This window comes from Carassius auratus, chromosome 11, assembly GCF_003368295.1.
Source record: "Carassius auratus strain Wakin chromosome 11, ASM336829v1, whole genome shotgun sequence".
Lineage (NCBI taxonomy): Eukaryota > Metazoa > Chordata > Actinopteri > Cypriniformes > Cyprinidae > Carassius > Carassius auratus.
Window position 1 is genome coordinate 15,169,497 of NC_039253.1, and position 22,690 is coordinate 15,192,186.

A 22,690-nucleotide genomic window follows, 5' to 3' on the forward strand; every position below is an offset into this window, starting at 1 on the left:
GTCTCTGGCTTCGTTTTGGTGCCCGTTGCACAACCAGTGCCTCCATGGTAATGAGTCTCAAAGCTTTTGTCTGCGTCTGTTGCCAACATGAAATGCATCTACTGCGGTGCTGTGATGATTTGGCACCACAATAGCATTGATCTTTAATCGGGATGCAATTAGCAACGAATGTCTCTAAATTAGGCGTTTGTTTTGTGAGCAAGTCTGCATTGTGATGGCATCGGTTAAGGTTTATAGTCACATGGGCTTGCATGAATATCCTGGCCACTCTTATTAGTATAATAAATGAAATGTCTGTTCCTATCAGATAACTCGGAATATAGTGCACGTCACGAGACAAATGGACTGATTTTCATTGATGCCTTTACTTTGCCTTTGCATCCTTTCCTTTTTAAGCTTGAAAGCTCTGTTCCCCATGCATTGTAATTGCACATTATTTAGATTTTTCTCCTTTTGTATTCCAAGAAAGTGGTTTAATGTTGATTTGGTACCGCAACAATATTGATATTTAATTGGGGCGCAGTTCACAATAAATGTCACTAAATCAGGCGACTGTTTTGTGAGGAAGTCTGTATGATGTCTGATGACTGCATCGGATAAGGTTTAGAGTTGCGCAGGCTGGCACTGCCACCAGTCTGTGGGAACAGATGGCAGAATGATGGTGGTGGTGTTCTATGATCAGTTTCTCAGATCAGGCCCCTTAGTCGATAGCGTTTATCAGCTTCATGATTAATATGGCAACCCATCTGCTCTGGAGATGGAAAATCCTGAAGTACACAGCTGCCACTGTGCAAGAAACCCAGTGCCTTAATTGAGCTGCTTGCAAGTCCACTAATCCGAAACTGCTCTGCGAAGTCCACTCGGACGAAATTTCATTCTGATGGAAATGGCTTATGTAGCTTTAATTTTAGTGTTGTATCTCTTGCCCTTCTTCATTAGATGCACAACCTTGTACGACTTTATACTCCCTCCCTGATCCATCCTCATGAGCTGTAGGATGCAGTTTTATATAATCTACTTGGAATTTCAATTATTTCTCCGCCAGCCAGAACAAATTGGTAATATATATATTTTTTTAAAGTGTATTCCTGATCTCAATTCAGTTGAATTTCAGATATGCACCAGTTTTGTTTCAGCCAAAAGAAATGAGGAATCCAAACAACCCATAGTCCTGCACTGTGCCTTGCCTACAGGGATTATTTGAAATTACATTTACACAAATACGCCAAACTAAACCACTGCGCTCTGAGACATACTTGATTGCGTTTACTACCTACAGCTGTCGACTTCTGTTAGAGCCGCTCAGGGAAGGGTGAGGGCTGCGTGGTAAAGATGTTTCCTCAGGGTCTGTCTGTGGGATGATGCAGCTTTGGTCTGCGTGCGTGTGCCATATGACAAACTGGCATGTTGCTCTCGCCTACAAACCTCCCACTGACCGCCTCCAAAACTACCATGAGGATAAGCTTTTGAATATCAAATTATTTTTTTTAATGTTCAAATAGCATTATGTGAACATGTTGCTTGGTCACATCCATGCACGTCATGAGGAAGAATCAACATTTTAGCCAAGCTTTTGTAATCATTTTAAACTATTAATAGTAGCAATTAATGTGAAAAAGTGAACCATACAACTCTTGGATTATTTTTCAAGCCTTCTAAAGTCATTTGATACCTTTGTGTAGAAAACTGAGTTCTAAGTTCTTCTTTTGTAAATTAGGCAAATCTGGTTCTGATGCATTATTTCCTTGAATAGCCCACTGGAAGGGAAAATTATCAGTAAATATGACAGGTTTAAGTCTGTTCCACATGTAATGCTGTCACAGGAATTTGGATGACTTTGAACATACTAAGAGTAATGGACTAGTTTCATGATGCTTTCATGGTGATTTTTAAGCTTGAAAACTCCGGTCCTCATTCATTGTAATTGCACATCATTATTCAGACTTTGTTTTATGGGAGTAAGAAAGTCCTATGGGTTTGCAGCGGGAAGGGGGTGAGTAAATAATGAATTTTCACTTGCAGGTAAACTGTACTTTTAAATATAAAATAGTTGCAGTTTAATTAAATAATGAGCAAGCTGTATTTTATAAACCACACATTGAAAGTTGGTTCTTTCACGGCTAAGGGCAAAAGCTCCTGTTTTTATTTTATTATAAACGTTAGCTGTCTGGGCTTTTTAATGAAAAGAGGGATTTTGTTTTTAAGCAGCCTGTGGCCTCTCGTTCACTCCTCAGAAGCACGCAGACGGCTCTCACTCCATGTCCAAGCAGCATTATTCAGAAAACTTCTGTGATTGGAGAGTCAGTGTAGTTGCTAAGCAAAGCTGCTCTTCCTGTGCTAAATAAGAACGTGATGCTTCCTGGCTGGTGGGCTGAGGAGAGCGTGCCAGCTCTCTTATGCTCGCTCACTCTCTGCACACTCTGCCTGTCTTTCTCTCTTACACACACACACACACACACACACTCTTTAACACACAAAGTCTCTGCAACACACGTATCCAGGCCTCCTCATAGTGATTATGTTACTGAGGAATACAAGGTTCTGTCACAGCCTTGCAAAAAAATGGTGATGTCAGGATGACCCGATCTGTAACCTCCATTTCCCTATGCCTCTCGGCTTCGGATGAGTGTGAGTCTGTGTGTCTCTCTCTCTTTCGCTCTCTCGCTCCTGCTCTCTGGGTGGTGCAAGGATGGAGGTTTTCCTGCGTTTGCCCTCGCTGTGTTTGAGGCTTTGGGTTATGAGGCACATTTGGATTTTTCCAGAAAGGCTGATTCACTCCTCCAGCCCTCAGACAGCTGGGAAGGCCTCCATTTTCCACTCGATGTGATGGTCCACCGCAACATGGTGTTTCAGAAATGCTTCTAGAATGTTCAGCAAGATGGCGTTCTCAAAAACGCCAAGTTCCTTTGCTTTCTTATATAATATAAAGTTGCTTTTCTAAACTTAATCTTGACTAAACTAAACTAATGCTGTCAAGTGCCATGTTTAGTCAGTCAAAATCGTTTAAAAATATTCCCTTTTCCATGCTTCAAATTGACTGCATAATACATGCAGTAAATCTACTGTTACTTAAAGGGATAATTTGCGTGAAAAAATTAATTCTCTCATTATTTACTAATTATTTTTCATGCAATGACAACCAGTCCATACTGAAAGTTATAAGCTTCAAAAAGCTTTGTACACACCAAAAACTGTAACTGTACAGATAACTATATTAGCATTCACAGCAATAGAAGATAATATTCTGTTTTATTATAAACATGCACTGCAGTTTTGTTGTCTGCTGCTTTAAATGTTCGAGTCGATGGATTTTCAATGTATTCATCATTCATCAGCTGGGAAAAAAAAGTTCTGACGCTATCACTCCTTTATCTTGTTATCTTTATGGCTGTGTTGTGAACTTCCCTTTTTATATAGAATTACTGCTATTACTATAACTTTATAGTTATTGTTTGTAAAGACCATAACATACATTTTGATGCAAATGACTACCATAATCTTATTTTTCTAAAACCATTCAAATTTTTCTTAGAAATGGACCAAAATGTGAGTTATTACTCATAATAACATCTCCACTCCGGTGATTCTTTGAATCAGTGACTTCAAGAACTGAATCGGTCTGATTCATGAATCATGAATTTAAATGATTCCGTTCCAAGTTCCATTTGTGATTCACTGAATCAATACCAAATCAATCTAATTTGTGAACTTATCAATCTGATTTATATTCAATTCAGATTCATTCAGAATAAGCTTCACTCCTATTGTCATGTTATGGAGAGAGAAAAAACGACCAGCACTGCCTTTTGGAAGTACTACTACTGTGTTCCACAATCACACGATTAGCAACAACATAAAAAAATAAAATAAATTATGACAGAATTTTCATTTTTAGGTGACCTATTTCATAAATAATAAAATCTTAGTATCCACGGTGTCGAGCACAGCACCCATGCATGCAATAAAAAGACTTCTGTTCTTTGTGATTATTCTGTTTAACCTGTTTTTCTTGTTTTGCTAAGTTAAAAGGCAAAAGTAGATGAATAAAAAGAAAAAAGACCGTTAAAAGGATACAGAAGGGTGAAGGAAACTTGTTCTTTTATGTTCCTCAGTGGCACCAACAAGCAGACCTCTTGTAAGCCATCTCCCCCAGTGGCTTGAGTGTGTGCCAGATTTCTGCTTGGCACAGGAGATCAGGTATTAAATGCTAGCGAAGCACAATGAAATGTGGTGTGCTGTTAAACACGTACAAAATTTCTGCTATTGGAGCCTTTAGCAATGCGAAGCCGAGGCCTGGAGCGAGAGCCCATATCAAACGCATTCAGCACGGCTGCCTCCTCGCTCTATACAGCACAGTGAGGTTGTGTGGGACTATTTATCCAGTACCAAAACTGCTGCCACTTTCTTTTTTTGCGGATGACACCCCCTCACTGACTACTCTAATTCCAAGCATCTGGTCCATCGCTTTTCTCTCTTTCTCTATTCTCTCCATTTCTCTTAGGAAGGAGCTTTATTCAAACAGCCTGATGTGTTGTTATAGACATGTCAACCTCAATTATTCAGTTGTGCTCTGCCTTGGCTTCTTTCTCTTTCCTTGTAATCCATCCATTCTCTCTGCCTGTCTCTCTCTCGTTCTTTCTCTGCAGTGAGCGGGACATGCACGGGGGAGGGACAGTCAGCATATTCTAGATATGAAAAAAAAAAAATAGATGCCAATGCTATAAAACAGACGAATCAAAGATTTTACGTACTACGAACATGCATCAAATTGATAAAAAATGACAGTAAGATGTTTGTAATGTTACATCAAGATTTCTGAAAATGTATTCTGGTTTTCACAAAATTATTAAGCAGCACAACTGTGATGAACATGGATAATAAATAATAATAAGTGTTTTTTAGCATCAAATCACCATATTAAAATGATTTCTGAAGGATCACATGACTGGCTGCTGAAAATGTTCTGGCTGGGGTGTCTTTCCTTCCTCTCTCTGGCTTGTAGGGCAATATGATAGCATGCCTGGACCCAGTGTCTGCTTTTATTTATAGTGTGCCAGTGACCACAGACTAAGCAAGCCTGAAATAGGCAGCCTCTGATCCCATAATGACCCAGCTATTATCAGGCCTGTGTCTTAATTTGGGGGACCCGCTATCGTGGTCAAGGAGGACAGAAAGCTAGCTGCTAGCTTACAGCCTCTCTTTTAAAAATCCAAGCTGCTTTTCAGCTTATTGTAAACAGGGTAATCACTGTTCCTTTGGACAGCTTTGGCTTAACTGGCTTCGCCATATAGCGCTTTTGGTTTGCTTGTCTGCGGCTGTCTCCTGGTGGAGTCGTCAGATCACCTGGGCCACAGCGCAATAGGAGGCTTTGATTGTTTGGGATCTTGGTTCGGAGGAGGCAACTCTGAGAAGTGCATGCAAAAGCTGAAGAGGTTGAGTGTGAATGAAGTGAGGAATGTGGGATGACTGTGTGACTGGACTGACGCACAGAGCTTTGATGTGTGGTAGACGTGAAGTCAGCTTGTAAAAGATTTGCTCCACATGCATAGGGGAGGTGATGGATTCATGAACAACTGCCATGTGAGATATCATCGGGCCATTTCTCTGTATACATCTTTTTAAATAATGTTTGGAATTACTGTAATAATGCTATAATACTGCAATTTAATAAAAAAAAAGGCTACTGGCCCTGTCTATGAACTCTCATGGGCAAAAACAAGTTTATCCCTGGCTGGAGTCTTACGTATACCGCAGGACCTACATATAAAAACCTAAATGGGTATGATAGGAAAGGAATGTCTGGGTCAAACCCTGCAAGCATGAATTACAACCGCAGTAAAACGGCCATGGTGGTGTTTCTGCGAAACGGTCACTCTGACAAATCTGCGGCTACGCGTGCTGCTCAATTCACACGTTTTAGCTGGTCCAACTGTACTGGCTGCTGATAGAATTAGTCTTTCCAAAAGGATTAGTCACCCTATCATCAAGCCTTCTCCCTAATTTATCTCCCTTTGTTGTGGTGCAGGCTGCATTAAATGGGATCAGGGGCCTTGGCCAGAGACAGTGGGAGGAAGTGGCCCTTTGTGTGCCTGGCAGGTGCACAGGGGTGTGGAATGACACTGGCATTTGCCTGTAAAGGGGGGTCGGGGGGCATCTGCGTCTTTGAGGCCTGACCTGTTGGTTTGGAAGGGAGTTTGGTTGGGAATGCGTTTTCTACCAAACTCTTTCTTTCTGGCTGTTGCTGTCTCTTTCTTCTCTTAACCAGCCTCACCACTGGATAAGTGCTCCTGAGATATCCCAGAAACCCTTGCAACTCCACTTGAACCCTTAATCAAAGGACTCTTCTGGGGTTGGCAGTAAATTCTTCAGACAAATGTTTTTTGCACTCTCTCGGTCTCTCTTCCTCTCACTCTCTCTTTCTTCTGTACTCCCTCCTCTCTCGGTTTTCTCCGCTCACATCTGGTGAGCAGTCCTTTCACTGATTTTACAGTTCTGAGGTCATTTTCATCCTATGAGAAAAGTGAAACCTTATGAGGGGAACTGCCAGGGAAATGCACAGCCAGGAGGGGTTGTTACAGACCACTTTAGTGGGATGGATTTTTTATTTTAAATTTTTTTATGCTGTTTTACCAATGTCTGTTAACAAGGCCATTCTTGGCTATTCAGGAATGTAAGTTGTCTTCATCCCAAATCTCTGTCTGAAAATCACATATGTGCTCTACAGCAAAAACAATTCTGGAGACGTATGGAGCGCTAATGAAAATTTTCATGAAAGAAACCCACCAGAGCAGATTTCGAAGTAGGTTTTCGCCTCCCCACCCTCTTTTTTTTTTTAACCAGTTTTTCAAGGTCATTTATAAAACTTATTTTCATTGAAATCCCTGACAAGCCTTGGCTGCGTTTTGCTTGCAGAAGGCCTCACTGCAAAAACCTGAGACAGCTGTGGCCACTGAAGTGTTCAGCATTCAGCAAGGAAACCAAGTGCTGCATATGCAGAAAGTGGGAGACATTTCCTGGAATGCAAACAACCTCCCTGTCTGATTTTTACTGAAAATGGGCTAAAGAGGTGTCTTTTGGAAGGATTGTGTCTTTATTTAGATTCAGAGACTCAGACTGTCCATTATGTATGATTTCCGCTCCTATAAGCACCACCAGTTCACTGTCTGTAATCTATCTTCCTTCTTCCTTTCCTCCATTCATCTCTCTCTCCTTCTTTTCCACCAGAGAATATGAAGAAAATGTGCTGAAGCTGCATTTGTTCCTGCTGGCTGACACAAAAAGCTAATTTAGAGCTCCCCTCCCTTCTTTCAATTAAAGCTTCTCATAAATATGGAGTTTTCTGTCTGTGGTGGTGAAGGACGCCAAATTAGAGCTAGCCTGTAAAAAAAATATATAAATGACTTAAGCTCAAACAGTTGAAGAATTTAGAAAGAAGCTTAGGGATCAGGCTGAGGGCACATGGTGTTGGTAATCATATTTATGCATATTAAAGCCCAAGGGGATTTTCAAGAATGCTTGGGTAATGAGTTTCTTTGGCCACCTTCAGTCAGATGTTGTTGATTAAACTGGTCAAATGCTTGTATCAAACCATATTAGATCAGGAAGAATTTGGCCTTGCCGTTGTCTCAAAATATTTCACAAATATTTAACTATTTTCCCACTTATTTACTTTGTAAACAGCTGATTTATCTTGAAGACTGACAGGAGGTCACCTCAAGTTGTTTCAGCTAATACACATAGCTTCAAAACAGAGCCATTTGATGTCATTCGAACGGTGTGAAAAGGAGTGGTCCAGTCTTCTATGTTTTACAGCAGCCTTCAGCTTAATGAGGAGAGTGTTAAATTAAGCTCTATCACTTCAATTGCCCGCAGTCCCAGCACCCCTAATGGCCCAGGAAGCCCGGGCAGGGGTTGTAGGGAGGTCAGGTTGAATTACAGAACATAAACAACAACACAAGCCTCCTATCACCAGAGAAAATAAAAGCTACGGCAGATGAGGTAAGAGGGTGGAGCTGATGGCAGTTGTTGTTTTTTGGGGGGCTGGGGAAGCAGCTAATCTCTTGAACTGATAACTAGCAGAGAAGATTATTGATTGATGATTGATTGATATTTTTTTAAATGGAAATCTTGCACTTGTAAACTCTTTGACCTGGATGTTGACAGTGAAGTAAAAAAAGATAGATAGATAAATATATTTACAGTGATCGATGGGACTGACAGCTCTTCTGATAGATAAATGGCTAGAAAGAGAGTGAATGTCAGTTCATCAGGGTCAGCTGGTTTTACTAGAGCTGGAGACGAGTCCAGAGACAAGGGGTCCAGGGGCACACAGACTCCCCCACCATCTGGCAGCCATAAAAGGCTTGGAAGTTGGAGTTTTAGGGTTTTTTTACAGCCTTGCAGGGTGAGACATGGCAAGGCACTCTGGATGCCCCCAAGTTCCTCAGCTTCCTCCACAGCCTTCTGTTGCAGGTCAGAAGTTCATTGCCTTTCTCCCCTTTAAAATACCTCGGAGCTTTAGTTTGGTGGGAAGTGGGCTTTATGCAGGCATCTTTTGCACGTCTGTCCACAGAGAGAATTTTACAAGGCAGGACAGCAGACGTGATTCACACAGATGGCGAGAAGTTGGACCCTGGTGAGTCAACGAATGAGTTTTGTGTCGATATGCGTCATCATGTGCCTCATCAAATCGCTCTGAAACTTCAAACAGCCCCACTGACGCGGAACGGAATAATTATGAAGTAATACAAAAATTTGTGTATATTTTGTTGCTACAATCAGTTCAAAAGGTCAGGAAATTAAAAAAAATATGACTGGAAATCATGCACGTTGCCAAAAATCCTGTCTGATATTCTATCGTTCTACAATCCTATCTCGAGTGCTTTGCTTATTGGGTTTTTCAGGTCTGATCAAGCCTGGATTCCTTTAGAAATTATATCTAAACTATCTAAACGTCTAAACTAACTTTAACACCTTCGGAAGCTTAAGTAACAATGTCCTCTCGTAAATATCAGTTAACAGAGAATCAAACTGAGAAAGCGTAAAGACAATTTTGATCCTGTCTATAAATTTGGTCTGAATAACAATGACTTTCCTCCAACTTCTTGGCCTTGTTTTTGTTTCCTGTCTCATTTCCATCTAGTGTATCTCAGTGTGGTTGAGTTTCCAGTCTCTTTATGGACCCCACTTGTTTCAGCATCCTCTTTGAAGGACGAAAACGGCTGACAGTGGAAGAGTAAAAACTGTGTTTGGCAGGCACGCCCTTGAAGGTTTCTATGTCACTCAAGCCCATTGAATTTTTAATTATTTCCTGGCTGTGGTATTCTGCTCCACTTCACTAGGGCGCCTGGCTCCATGCTGTCTCACAGCTCAGATGGTAGACACTGTTTTAGACATTTGCGGTTAAATCTGCTCAAATTCTTAGACGCCTACTGCAAGCAGGTGAGACCTTGGTTCATGAGACTTTTTTTTAAAAGGATAGTTCCTAGGGCTGCACAATAAATCGAAATTAAATCGAAATCGCGAGTAGACATAAGCTGCAATTGTCATGCGAAACTCTAAATACGCCCAGCAGAAGAAACCCAGTAAGTGCCTATAGCGGTTTCTGAATAAACCAAAGATTTAAATGCTTTTATTGATTCAGCGTAAATAATAAACACAACTGCGGCAATCTATGGTTTATCGGAGTTATTATTGTTATAATTTTCAGTATAATAAAGTGTATTTTTAATGAAATCCCCTTTATCACTGCATAGAACACTATGTTATGTGCCTTATTCTGTGTAAGAAGCCACATCATCTACCAGAAGGATTTATTTCATACTCGGCTGACAGTATGAAGTAAGTTTGGAGTAAAAACGTTATTAAATGTGGTATTTTCACGTGCTTTCAGATCGAGCAGCATTTACTACACAGAGCCGTAATTCACTGACAAATACGGAAACAGCTGTTACAATCACGAACGATTTCTTCAATTTCATAATCATACGATTATATGGTCTGTGAATTTTTATTTGTATTTTGTTTGCGTAGCTTGTCAGTGAGCTATGGCTCTGTGTAGTAAATTGCTGCTCCGTCTATAAGCATGTGCTGGAGATTTACTACTAATCACAGAACCGGCTTTTCTGACCAGATGTCCATTACAATTGCATTTGATTAAAGAAAATTCTGTCATTTACTCACCCTCCTGTCGTTCAAAACCTATATGACTTTCTATTTTTGAGCAGACCACAAAAGAAGATATGTTGAAGAAGTTTTCAAGTGTTGCCATCCATACAATCAAAGTCAATGGGGACTTTCTCATTATCCATCAAAAACACAATAAAAAAAAATAATAATAAAAAGTCCTACATATTTGAAATGAGTAAATTATTTATTTTATGCATAAACGATCCCTTTACTCTAGGCTACTGTAAATCTAACAGTCTCTGAAGCATGTTGGTGCACATGCAAAACTAAATTGCCCATATTTACAGCTCCAGCATTTCCTGAAAGGGGGTCTGCTGGAGACAGACGGCACTTCCCACTTTGCTATGAATCCCGCACGCAGCTTTTGTCTCTCAGACTGATGCATTTAGCATTCATATCCATCATTATATCCTGCCCGGCAGACAGCAGTAATGTAATCTCTGTTGATTTACGGGCAGAAGTGTGCATCCCAACTCCCAACAGCTGGATCTGCTCTGTTTCAGCGCTGTCTGATCATGCCTATTGCATTTGCCCCTTATAATTATTATAATAATGACTTCAAATGCATTTGATGCCAGGACCTCTGATTGCACTTGACAAGAGCTTCTCCAGGCTGGTGAGTTGCACATCAAAGACGCATTCGGAGGGTGGTGCGGTTCAAGCATTTGGCTCAAGATTTATTGAGAGGCTCTTAACATATTTTTTAGGCCGTTTCTCCCTCACTTTTCCGTGTCATGTCGAGGTCTCCCGAGTTCCAAGAGAGGAAAAGAGTAATAAGAAAGAGAATGAGAGCGGGAGATTTTGAATAAACGGCTGGAAATAATGATCTCTGTTCTGAGTTAGTGGTTACATCAACAGCAGTGATTCAGGGAGGAAAAATGCGGTTTATGTCTCTTTAAGTCTCTAGGCTGTCTGCAAAATGCATTAGTCCTGTGGAGCAGACACAGGCCAGGGCAGAGGGAGGAGCCCAGGGCTGCAGAGGGGGGAAGTGCTGGAGGATGGAACAGCCGCAGTCTGGGCCTCCAGCCTCCTGGCTAGACTGTTCAAAGTTATTATTGAGTTCCTGAGCAGAGCCTCCCCTCCCTGCCATACTGGTGTCTGTTCACCCTCTGCTCTCGTTCTCTCAGACTCGCTGTGTGGGTATACTGCCAATTCCCCATTATATTATGGCCTTATACAGTAACACAGCACGCTTTAGCATTTTTAAAAGGACATTTTCAATCCTTTTTTAAGAATTAAAACTTGATGGTAACACTTTGCATTAAAATTCACATGGCTGACACTGGTTAATGCATTTGTATCCTGAACTTACAATGAACAACGATTTCTTTATGGCATGTCTTAATTTATAAATATAGTATTGTTTATTGTTAATTTATCTTGGTTAAAAATACATTAACATTATTTTTGATCGCGGTCGATTAAAATGTCTCAACGATCTGCTTTTGAAGACTTATCATAGTACCGTGCTACACTTTCTTTTAGATGAAGTTCTGGTGGGTCTATCTTAATATACTGTTAATGTACAACGCAACATACATTCACATCAGTGTTAACTCAGCGATGGATTCTCACGGGACATTGGACTTATTTGTAATCACTAAACTACATGATTTGCATGTGCTTTAGAACCTTGCCGGTTAAAGATTTCACTCGAGGGCTGTTCTGAAATGCGTATTCATACCTGAAGTGCAAGCACTAAAAAGCCTATTAAACAGCGCCTGAAGACTGAACCAAGTTATCTTTCACAGTAATACTGTCAGAAAACACATGGTTTACATATAACCAGTTGGTTATGTCTAAAATGAAAGTAAAAAGTTGAGAGAAAAACATGCCTGTGTAGCTATTTGATGCAGGCAGGTCTTAAAGGGACAATGTTAAACATGCAGCCAACTGTCCTTAAAGGGATAGTTCACCCTAAAATGTAAATTCTGTTATTATTTACTCACTCGAATATGTATTCATTTATTTCTTATGCTGAACACAAAAGAAGGTATTTTAAAGAATGTGGGTAAATAAACAGTTTCCATTGACTTTGACAGTCGGAAAAAAAAAAAAAACCTGTGGAAGTCACTGAGAACCCTGTGGATTTGGCTACCCATATTCTTCAAAATAACATTTATGTTCAGCAGAAGAAAGAAACTCATTCAGGTTTAAAACAACTTTTGAGTGGAGGTGTAAAAATAAAACACTATAACAGAACTGAGAGACAGATGACAGAAATGTAATTTTGGGGTGAACTATTCCCTCAATGTTTATTAAACAACAAAAGTGTGAAAAATCACTCACTACTCCTGACTGAAAAACTTTAATGCAGTTGCTTTAATATGAATTAAACTATATAGTGTTTTATTTTTAGATTTGTTCATTTAATTTCTTGAATGCTACTGCTAAATACACCTATTGTACCTGAAAATAAAGCACTGTTTGTTTGTTTTTTGTTTTTTTTTTGTATATGATGTGTATTTGTAATGTGTCTCTTTGTTCATATTTTTGATGACAAAGAGAAAATAATGACAAAGATTTTTATTTTCACCCGCATTTTATTTATCCACAAATCTTTTTTTTTTATATTTGTTACCTTCAAAGTATTTGTCTTTATAATAGAGAAATTTGTTGGCTGTAATGCTCAGACAACTTGCAAAATAGTAAAACCATCATGACAAAAAATCATGATAAAATATTTTCGTGATATGACATTTTGGCCACATCCCCAAGTAAAGCTAACATTTAATTATACTGATTTATTGTGATTTTAAATTATATAAAAAAAATCTTACAAAAATGCAAATTAGTAAAATACAAGCTTACTTTTAATTATATTTATTCAAACCATTGTTAGCATACCCGTTATTTATTATTACACTTTTAAAAAATCGTTATTACAGATTGCTAGATTTTTATGTTTAGAATATCTTTACCAACAACACAAAAACAGTAATAATTTAATAATACTGTTAAATGTAATATTTAGGAAAACTTTTCCATTTTCATACTGTATTATTATGTGATTTCTTATTTTGTATTATTATATCGGTACGCATGCATCATAAGTGTTCCAGCAAATGGTCTTATAAGGTATAGAACATATGAACAGACACACACACAGACAAATGTGCCTCAGCTGTTAGTGGACAGGCCACATGGGTCAGTGTGGATTGGTGCTGGGAAAGCTGGAAGATTACTTGCCAACCATATTGGCCCTCTTTAGAGACAGGGCTCAGGACATGAGCACCGGGCCCTAATCCTTCTGACCGGATCAGATTGAACAAATTAACACACAGAGCAGTGTGTCCTCGAAACACAGGGAACATACACACAGCACACTCAGGAGACATTTATATAACACACTGGCCTGTATCTTCATTCTCTCTCATATCTCAGACCTGAGCTGGCGCTGACTCACTGTTAAGATTCTGTGTTAGCCATTTTGGCAACACCAGATTATCTGTAAACCAGCCACGATTCATTAAAGTCAAGGTACTTCACAGGCTGTATGGGTGCAGAGAACTAGCAAAAGTAAACGTTTAATGGAAGTCATGTGTGGCCATACATTTAAAGAGTGTCCAGAAGAGTACCTGGCTAATGTTAGCCACAGAAGCAAGACTAGCAGAGGGTCTGGTCTGCAAATGCCTTAGTAAAGATGGCGAATTCGGTATTTTGTTGTTTTGTCGGTTGAGTCAGAGCTGATCTCAAAATGTTATGCGGTTGCTATGGAGAAAAACATTGGCCCTTTCAGATTCAGAGGAGCGCTGTAAAATGAAAATGGTCCAGGAAAAAGAAGTTTCCAGGAATTTTCAGGGTTACAAAGCAGACAGCACATCAAATGAGCAGAATTATGTGTAATGCTGAAAAAACCGTACATAGCTGCTGGTCCCCTGTAATATCCAATTTAGGATGCTGAGGCCACAACCAGCTAAACCATCTCCAAGCCAAAATGAAATATAATTTTTTGTATCAGACATGCGTCCTGTTCATTATCTGTAAGATTTGTAAAATGAAAACCAATCACACAAAAATGAAAATTCTGTCACCATTTACTCACCCTCATCGTTCCAAACATCTTTGACTTTCTTTTGTGGAATGTAAAAGAAAATATATAAAAAAAGGGTTTAGGGTTTGGTTACCCACATTCTTCAAAATATCCTCTTCTGTATTCTTCAGAAGAAAGTAAGTGAATGGTGACAGAATTTAAATTTTTCCAAGCGTTTAACCTTTTTATTTTGAAGAAGATTTCATGCATCAAATCTGTATCTTGTTCAATGCAAAGACGTTAAAGCAAAAACTGACTGGAACCAGACACCATCCAAGCTTTTATTTGAAGGATGCATATTTTTTTTTCCATTGTTAGGTTTCCTGTCCTGAAAGAGTAAGTGTCCTTCTTTGCTGCTTTATGGAAAAATGAGCCTCTCTGTTTCCCTATTAATCTCTTTATGTAATCATCTGCTTTGTTAAGCTGAACTGAATGTGTTCCATGTGGATGTAGGTACTACTTCATGGAAAAATGGAAAAGGGATTTTTCCAAAATCCAAGGTTTCTATGTACAGATGTGACAGTGCTTCACACAGTGCTGTAATAACACCCAATTTCAACCTTGTATGTCTTATACTTTGGAAAAACGCTCAATTATGGAGTTCTGGGGAATTTTACTCAGCAGTTAGCCCTTTTTCGCCTCCAAATTTTTTTTTGTTTTTCCTCTCCTGTTGTTTCTAATGCTTCCTGCCATTCTACAACATCCATTAGCACTTCCACCTCCATTCTACCGCACTTATGTTTGTTTTGACGAAAGCTGGGGGAACATTGGGCTTTCAAAGTGACTGTAAAGCAAACTAAAATAATCCATTCCCAGCCTTGGCTATATCAAACCTTAATTATAGGGCCCACTCCCCATTTCTGCCTCACTCACGAATGAAAGGCAAATGCAGCGTTTCAAAGAAAACTGGCATGTTTTCCATTACTGTAGGTCCACTTGCAAAGGTTAGCCGTGGTCTTAAATGGACACTCTGCTAAATGTCAAGTGATGGACTCCCTCCTAGATGGTTGCACACTATAGTGCTAGGGTTTGGAGCTTGGTCTTTACAGCACCTCTGTGTTGTCAATTGTCAGCGTTTAGATTGCATCAGGGCTTGAGAATGCCGAAGGGTGGTTGGAAGCAGTAAATTTCAGATGGATTTATAGCCTCACTTGAGCCAATTTCCAGCACACCACACCACCCCTCCCCTATCCCAGGGCAGACACAGTGGAGGTGCTGTGACATCGTTGAGACCCTAAGCACTGACCCTAACTTCACCCTGCCGCTTCACTGCGGGAGTTTTTACAACTTCAGCAGCCTCTCCGTACCCTGACACCTCCTGACCTCCCCTTGGCATTCACTCCCTTATCACCCCTCCAAACAAACCCAGCACTGCTCCTTATTTAGTGGAGGAGTCACAGTTATTGCCATCAGCCTGCCATACACAGCGAAGTACAAGCTTTCTTGTTCTTCTAGAAGCATTTTGAAGTTCGTGGTGTGTGAGGGCTAGTGTTGCTGTGGGAGGGAGTGTTTGTGTATTCAGTGTCTGTCTGACAGACCAAAGCAGCTCCCTGAAAAAATGCATATCCTGTGTGTCCTGCCCTATTTAACTGTCATGACTGATTGATCGCCGGCTGGAGCTTTGCGTATAAGTGAGTGCATAATAATGCATTGGTTGCATTGCATATATTTGGTGAAAATGTCTTCAATGTTTGTGCCTTTAAACATTTCTCAGACTTTTTCAGTCATAATTTGAATCCTTGTCTTATTTTGTAGGACGTTTTGCTTCATTTGACAGAGACAGTGGATAATGAAAATGGGATCAATAGAAAACAATGGAGCAGAATATGTTGTGGGCTAGACTCGAAGCTGTGTTACCTATATTAGCTCCAAGGCCCCTGTGTTGTAGATTTAAGCTGCATATATTTGATAAAAAATACAGTAACATTGTGAAATATACTTTCAAATTCAGTTTATTTTAATATTTTTTAATGGAATTTCTAGCATAGCTGAGTTTTCAGCAGCGATTACTCCATTCTTTAGTGTCACATGATCTTTCAGAAATCACTCTAATATACAGATTTACTGCTCAAGACACATTTCTTACTATTATGAATATTGAAATAGTAGTGCAGCTTAATGCTTTGTCAAATCTATGATTCATTTTTTTCAGGATTCCAGTCCTTAACGATTACAAAGTTCAAAAGAGCAACTTTTTTCTTTTGTCACATTTCTTTTTACTGTCACTTTTGATAAAACATTTGTATCACTTTTAATGTTTTACTGCATCCATGCGGATTCAATTAATTATTTTTTGAAAACTTTTGAACCGTTGTACTTGTGCCAGCTCTGACAGCATCATCTTTTAATTTGCCCTTTTTTGCTTTAGTTTCTGCTTTTAGTTTCTGTGATTTCTTTGCATGAGGCGCTGGAGATTTCATTAGCTGTTAGCAGGTACAGGAGGGGCTCTTCAGTGAGACGCACAGCTGCTATCTGAAGTCTTCACTCTCACTGGAGGAACTAAAGCCCCATCTGCTCAGTCAATCACTCAACCACCAGAGCCAAAGCCAGCCAGCCATTCCACCCTCTGGACTCTGGGACAGCTAGAAACTGCAGATAAAAAAGGGCGGGAAGACCATTTGACTTAGTGTTGGTTGTGGGTGGCTTGAAGCTCTTCTACCAGACATGTGATATTATGACCCTCTTTATTTCGAGCCCTTGTGTTGGTATGGTGAAGAGGAGATTCAGTGAGACTTTAATCGTCTTTCTGCACTTAACTGCTTGCGTATTAGCATTAGAACTAAAGCACACAGATTAAAATTTAGGCACGACCAGCACTCAAGTTTCAGGCGAACTTGTTCTCCCGACTTTAGGAAATTTGTCTGAAGATGTCTTAAAATCATAATAATATGCAGTTGGTACCAAAAGTCTGAAACCACTAGTGGAAAGTTGAGTTTAATTAAAAGAAAGTTTCTTCATATTTGACCTATTTTTGTTCTTCCACAAGATTTAAGAATGACCCAAAAGGCATCTTGTGCTTGATGTTTTGCACCGTAGAAGCAGACCATCTGTAAAAACGAATCACGTGATCACTGATCAATGTCACAAATTTGCAGCCTAGAACTAGTGCCAAATCTTATTACATTTATCCTCTTTTTTTTTTTATGATGTTGCGTTTTTATGTGCCATTTCCTGTTTACATTTTTTGTTTAAATTATATTCCGTATCCCAGATTTTAAGTGTGGTTTTATACTATACTAAACCCCACTGTTAAGCCTATACAGATTTATCAATCTATCCCACGATCAAACTGAAAACCTACTAGTAGAGACAGATTAGCTGCAGTGAGAGGAATGATCTTTAGTGGTAAGTGTTCAAAGTTTCTACAACAGACATTTACAGTAATGGAGTTTCTTTTTCTCATCATGCCCTCGGGCTTCCTAGTTTGCATGGTTCTGCATTATTAGTGTTCTAAATGTGAAGGGAAGCATAAAGACATTGTACGAATGTGTGTGTGCCTTGTGGGGTGTTTTGTCTATGCTTCAGTGTAAGCATTTCTCTCCAAAACATGCTCAGTTTGATCCATTTAGACACATAAATGCAACCCATTTCATATCAAGATAATTTTGTATGTATGATAATGCTTTTTATTTGTTGTCTGAAGGTGGATTACTTAATGGAGGACTTCTTAAGAGTCCGATGAGACTATAGCCTTATGTGCCTTCTGGAATATGGCATATTGAAGCAGATGGATTCCTCCATCACTCTCAGAGCAGGATTATGCGTTATGCTCCGCCTTTGCCTCAAAAGTCTGTTCCCTCTTCAGCTCAGACAGCAGCAAAACTCCAATCCAAAGGCTATTAACACAATCCAATCAAGACTGGTTTTCCCTAAGGCTCCATATCTGAATTCTGGAAGTGGATGGACTTGAAGGGAAACGTGATGGCGTGTTTTTTTTTTTTTGGCACTGAAAGCAAAAAAGCTGTGGACATTTTCAAAAGGCTACGATCTGCCAGCTGACACCTGGTGACAGCCATGCTTAATATAAATTGTGAAACCCTCCAAAGCACTCACACTTGCATGAGGACAGCTGGCATAACCTTATCCTTTCTCTCACACATACTCTTATGATGACACTTTCATCCTGTATGGTCTTCCAGCTTTTAATCAGAGCACCGTTCTTCAGCACGTTTCAGAAAAGCTCCTACCCAAATGTGCTTCACCGGTTTTGCCCTTGACTTTGGCAGAGCACACTGAAGCACACACAGATCTGGGGATTACATGCAGGATTTCCGTGGGGGGGAAGAAAAGCTGTAATAGGAAACTTGTTGTGCCTGGTTGCTGTGCACCACCACTACAGCTCATTATTGTGAGGATGTTAGTTGCTCGAGTAAGTTCAATAGAGCAGACTATTTTTGTTTCACGGCAAATGTAACTCCACTTGTTTGGGTTCCAAGTAATATTAACAAAGATCTGGAGCACGCACCATCTCCCTGAACAAACTGGATGGTGTATCGCAATGAATGCAAGCAGAGGTCGATATTCGATTCATTAGTCATTCCGAAATCAGAAGCAAAAGTGGTCAGATGTTATCCAATCCAGTTTATGACAACATGCTCCCATGGCTCTTGGACTGAGCAATGCATTCCAAACTGTTTCACACAATATTTGTCTGGGACGTCTGCACATCTTAAACCCTTTGGCAAATATTTCATTTTTCAAACACTTTTAAAATCAGTATCGGGCCAATTATTTATTTATTTTTTCCATTTTTTTAAAACTAGTGATGCATGATATATTGGTACAGTCTTTTAAAAATATAGTTTCCAAAATTGTCTATAATTTGAATATTTGCCATTTATTGTCCAATCCATCATTAACATAAATAAAAATCATTTTATTCATGAGTTGATTTGTGCAGTGCCTTTGGTTAAGTCTGCGCAAACATGCATGTTTCATCTGTGTATGTTCAGCCTCATGTTTGCTGTAAAGCACTCCTTTATTACCTGTCTTCAAAGAAATCTTGCACAATAGGCAGTTGAAAGGGCATAGGATTGAATGGCCACTTTAAGAGTAAGCCGTACTTGGCCTTCAAGTATACATTCCTGCTGCTTTGTGTTTCCTCTGTGGTCCTGCTCCTCGAACCCGCCCACTCATATTCAGGAACCAGACGCTCTGGGTTCCCACAGGGCCATCAGCCAAAGCAAACTACAGAGAGGAAATGTGGCCCTCACTCGCTCACTCTTTCAATCACTCACTCATACACTCCATCAGTAATGAAGCCCTTGTTAGTGCTTTTTTCATTTTCTCAGTCATGATTAAGAATATAGAGTATGTTACGTTTTATCTTGCATGAATATTTTATCCGTAGTGTAATGTGTAGTGCTTTGCAATCACCTAGTTTAGAATTTTCCAAAATTGTATAATAAATCCAGATGGCCACAGGCTTCCTTTATATATAACTGTAGGTTAGAGTCCAGATGTTGAACATTTCCTAATCTGCATCCATTGTGTGTTTGTGTGGTTTTGCCCAGCTGTTTGATACAGTCTGCTGTACATGTGTGTCACAAGGCCACGCGTTTGATGTGGTTGTGAGTGAGGGCCGTGTCACGGTTGCCCTGATTTCAGATCAGCGGACGTTGCATCAGCGGCTCCCTTGTGGTGTCTGGGAGGGTGCACAGTCAAAGACTATTATGTCTGGGACGCCATGGTCTTCCTGGAACTCCAGACCTCAGGGAAGGAACAAACACAGACAGACGTTTTTTGTTGGGCGTGCAGTGGTTGTTCAACACTTGAGTCATGTTTTGACTTTACATATTGGGGGGAGGGGGGTGGGGTTGGTGCTTCTTTTTAAATAAATAAATACTGTGGTTCCATTGGCTAATTAAATGCTACATTTGGGTTACAAAATGGCTTTTAGTTGATAAATGAAAGAATTATTTGATAAATTTGTTTATTCAGAAGCCATTTAGCTCCCATTTGATGATTTGAATTGGGAACAAGGCAGTTGTGCCCCAGTTGAGAGAAGAAGAAGAAAAAAATACTTTGTCAGTTGAGATTAATGTATACATTATCCTTGATAATATTTCAGCAATTATGTTGTGTATTTCCTATCAGCTGTTTAGAATAAGAACTACTAGTAGCCAATGATATATAATTGGTAAAACAGGTTTGCTACTTAAGGTACATAAAGCAGATGCTAAATAATGTTTACTACAAGATTTCTGTCACTGTAGCAGGTGAGACAAAATCCAGCCCGATATCTCCCCCTTGTGTCGCACCACAGTCAACGACAGAGCCGCAGTGCATGACCTTATGTTTCCAGTCATAATTCTCACCCATGTGCTGTTTTTCACCTGAAAACACAACATTTCTCATTCATTGTGAATCATTTTTGTATCAGTACCTCCTCCTGAGTTTATCCTCACCTAACTTTCGCACTAACTCTGTCTGTCTGGATGTTCGGGTTACGGGGGTGTTTTAAATTCCTGAACTTGAGTCAGAAAGCCACAGGTTTGGGCAGGTCATTGGAACGGCAATGCTAAACACATCCTGAAACTGACAAGCTGAAACCTGAGGGCAAAGGGGAGGATTAGGAACCCTTTTCAGTTGCATAAATACGTGTAGTGTTTGATTGTTAGTTGAACTTTTGCTAAATTTACCTCTGATTTCTCTCAGTTATTTGCTGAAAGCTGTAAGTCGGTTTGACACCTACATGGTCAAAGCTGTACCTCGGTGCTGGTTTCTTGGCTTCACAGGGTGTTATTTCATCTCACAGAGTGTGTTTTCCTTTCCCTTCTTTTTTATTTTATAGGCTTACAGTCCCATTCCCTCCAAAAAGTCCAAAAATGACCGCTCAAGATCCCCATCAGTGGATAAAGAGAAGCAAGCTGACTGGCTACAGTCTCTGGCTGCATTCGCCAATAAGGTACATTTATTTGGCTTATTGTTTATGACATGCATTATCCAGATAGTAATAGTATTATTTGTCATTCATGTTTGTGATTTCAAAGCTTTCATTTATTATTAGGTTCATATTTAGTTAAAAACAGTAAAATCAGTATTTAAATGCAACTAGTGAATTCAGGCATCTCATATGAAAAATGAATATTTATTTTGACACTTAAGATAAAGTTTTAAAATGTTAAATAAATGTTTTTAAAGACGAACTTTATTCTATCTTGCATCCTTAATGACACCTTTTTTTTTTTTTTTCTCTTCTTAGGATCTTAAGCAGCTCCAATTCAAGCAGAGACCTTCGGCCTTCAGGCCCTGGTCTCCCAGAGTTCCTTCTACTGAGCGAGAAACACCTAGCCACACATATGAGAGGTAAACTACTGATAAAGCAAAAGTAATTCATGGATCATATTCACTATGCAATGCATCAATACATTTCCTTGATTGAGCCTTGTAATTAACATCTCATTTTCCCCTCACGTTCAGATCGCTTGCTAAAGGACAAGACAGCCTGGTAATCCCAAATGTATCACTGCCCATTTCCACATTTAAAAATAATGAGCAGCCACCGCAACGTTTCTCCCAGCCCAACGAGAACCACAACACAGTCAAGACAGAGAGCTCCAAGCCAGGAAAGAGGTGGCCCTCTGCAGAGAGACAATCACAGCCGGTGGCCAAGACCCCTCTGCCCACTCCAGGAGTCAGACAGCGTGCTCTGGAGAACGAGGACTCGGACACAGAAATCGAGGTTGACAACTATAGCAAAGGTAGGATGTCAAAAAAGAAGATTAGCGGTAAAATACATCTGTGGAAATCCTGTAAAAAGTGATGGTTAATGGAAAAACATTCACAATATCTGGCAACTTTTATTTCACTGGTGTATTATTCTCTGATTCTAGTTCCTGCCTCCCATTGCTTGATGTCCCCTCCCTCTACCAATGGCATAGGGGTGAGGAACCTCAATGCTATCAGCACTGCGGCTCCTTACTCTGAGCTGGAAGTCCTCAAGCAGATGCTCTGCAGTGACCTTAATTCTAAGGAGGCTAGAGAGAAATTCCTCCAGGAGATCATCCGCATGCGAGTGAAGCAAGAGGAGAAAGTAGCTGCTGCTCTGCAAGCCAAACGAAGTCTTCAGCAGGTACTTACTCTGAAGTCCAAAAGTCTGAAAAGCTGGCAGTCAAAAAATAGTTTAAAGAATTTTATTGAAAAATTTTAATAAAAGAATGACTTAAAATAAAGGACAAAATATATATTTAAGGGACAGTTCAAACACAAATGAAAATTCTGTTATTAATAATTCACCATCATGTCAAACCCGTAAGACTTTCAGAGAAATTCTGAGAACTTTCTGACCCTCCATAGACAGCAACACAAGTACCATGTTCAAGGCCCAAAAAGGTAGTAAGAACATTAATATAGTCCATATGACATAAGGATCAACTGTAAATAATACTTTTTGTGTGCAAAGAAAACAAAAATAATGGTTGAATCACTGCTGTTATTGAAATTTGATGCGTTGCTGTCTGTATAGGG

The 22,690-nt window shown here is 39.7% G+C and overlaps 1 protein-coding gene and 1 long non-coding RNA gene across 2 annotated transcripts in view; both read left to right on the forward strand.

Annotated features, from left to right (window-relative positions):
• The window catches only part of skib (v-ski avian sarcoma viral oncogene homolog b), a 30,768-nt gene that overhangs the window by 4,895 nt on the left and 3,183 nt on the right, over positions 1–22,690 (forward strand). Inside the window, exons 2-5 of the mRNA XM_026275629.1 lie at positions 21,015–21,128; positions 21,426–21,529; positions 21,644–21,924; positions 22,057–22,295. Of these exons, the coding sequence (XP_026131414.1) occupies positions 21,015–21,128; positions 21,426–21,529; positions 21,644–21,924; positions 22,057–22,295 (738 nt within the window). The remainder of the gene's footprint in view (positions 1–21,014; positions 21,129–21,425; positions 21,530–21,643; positions 21,925–22,056; positions 22,296–22,690) is intronic.
• LOC113111136 (uncharacterized) lies at positions 2,976–12,317 on the forward strand. The gene is made up of 2 exons (XR_003293264.1): positions 2,976–8,472; positions 8,573–12,317. It is a non-coding gene; the product is annotated as an uncharacterized LOC113111136 (long non-coding RNA).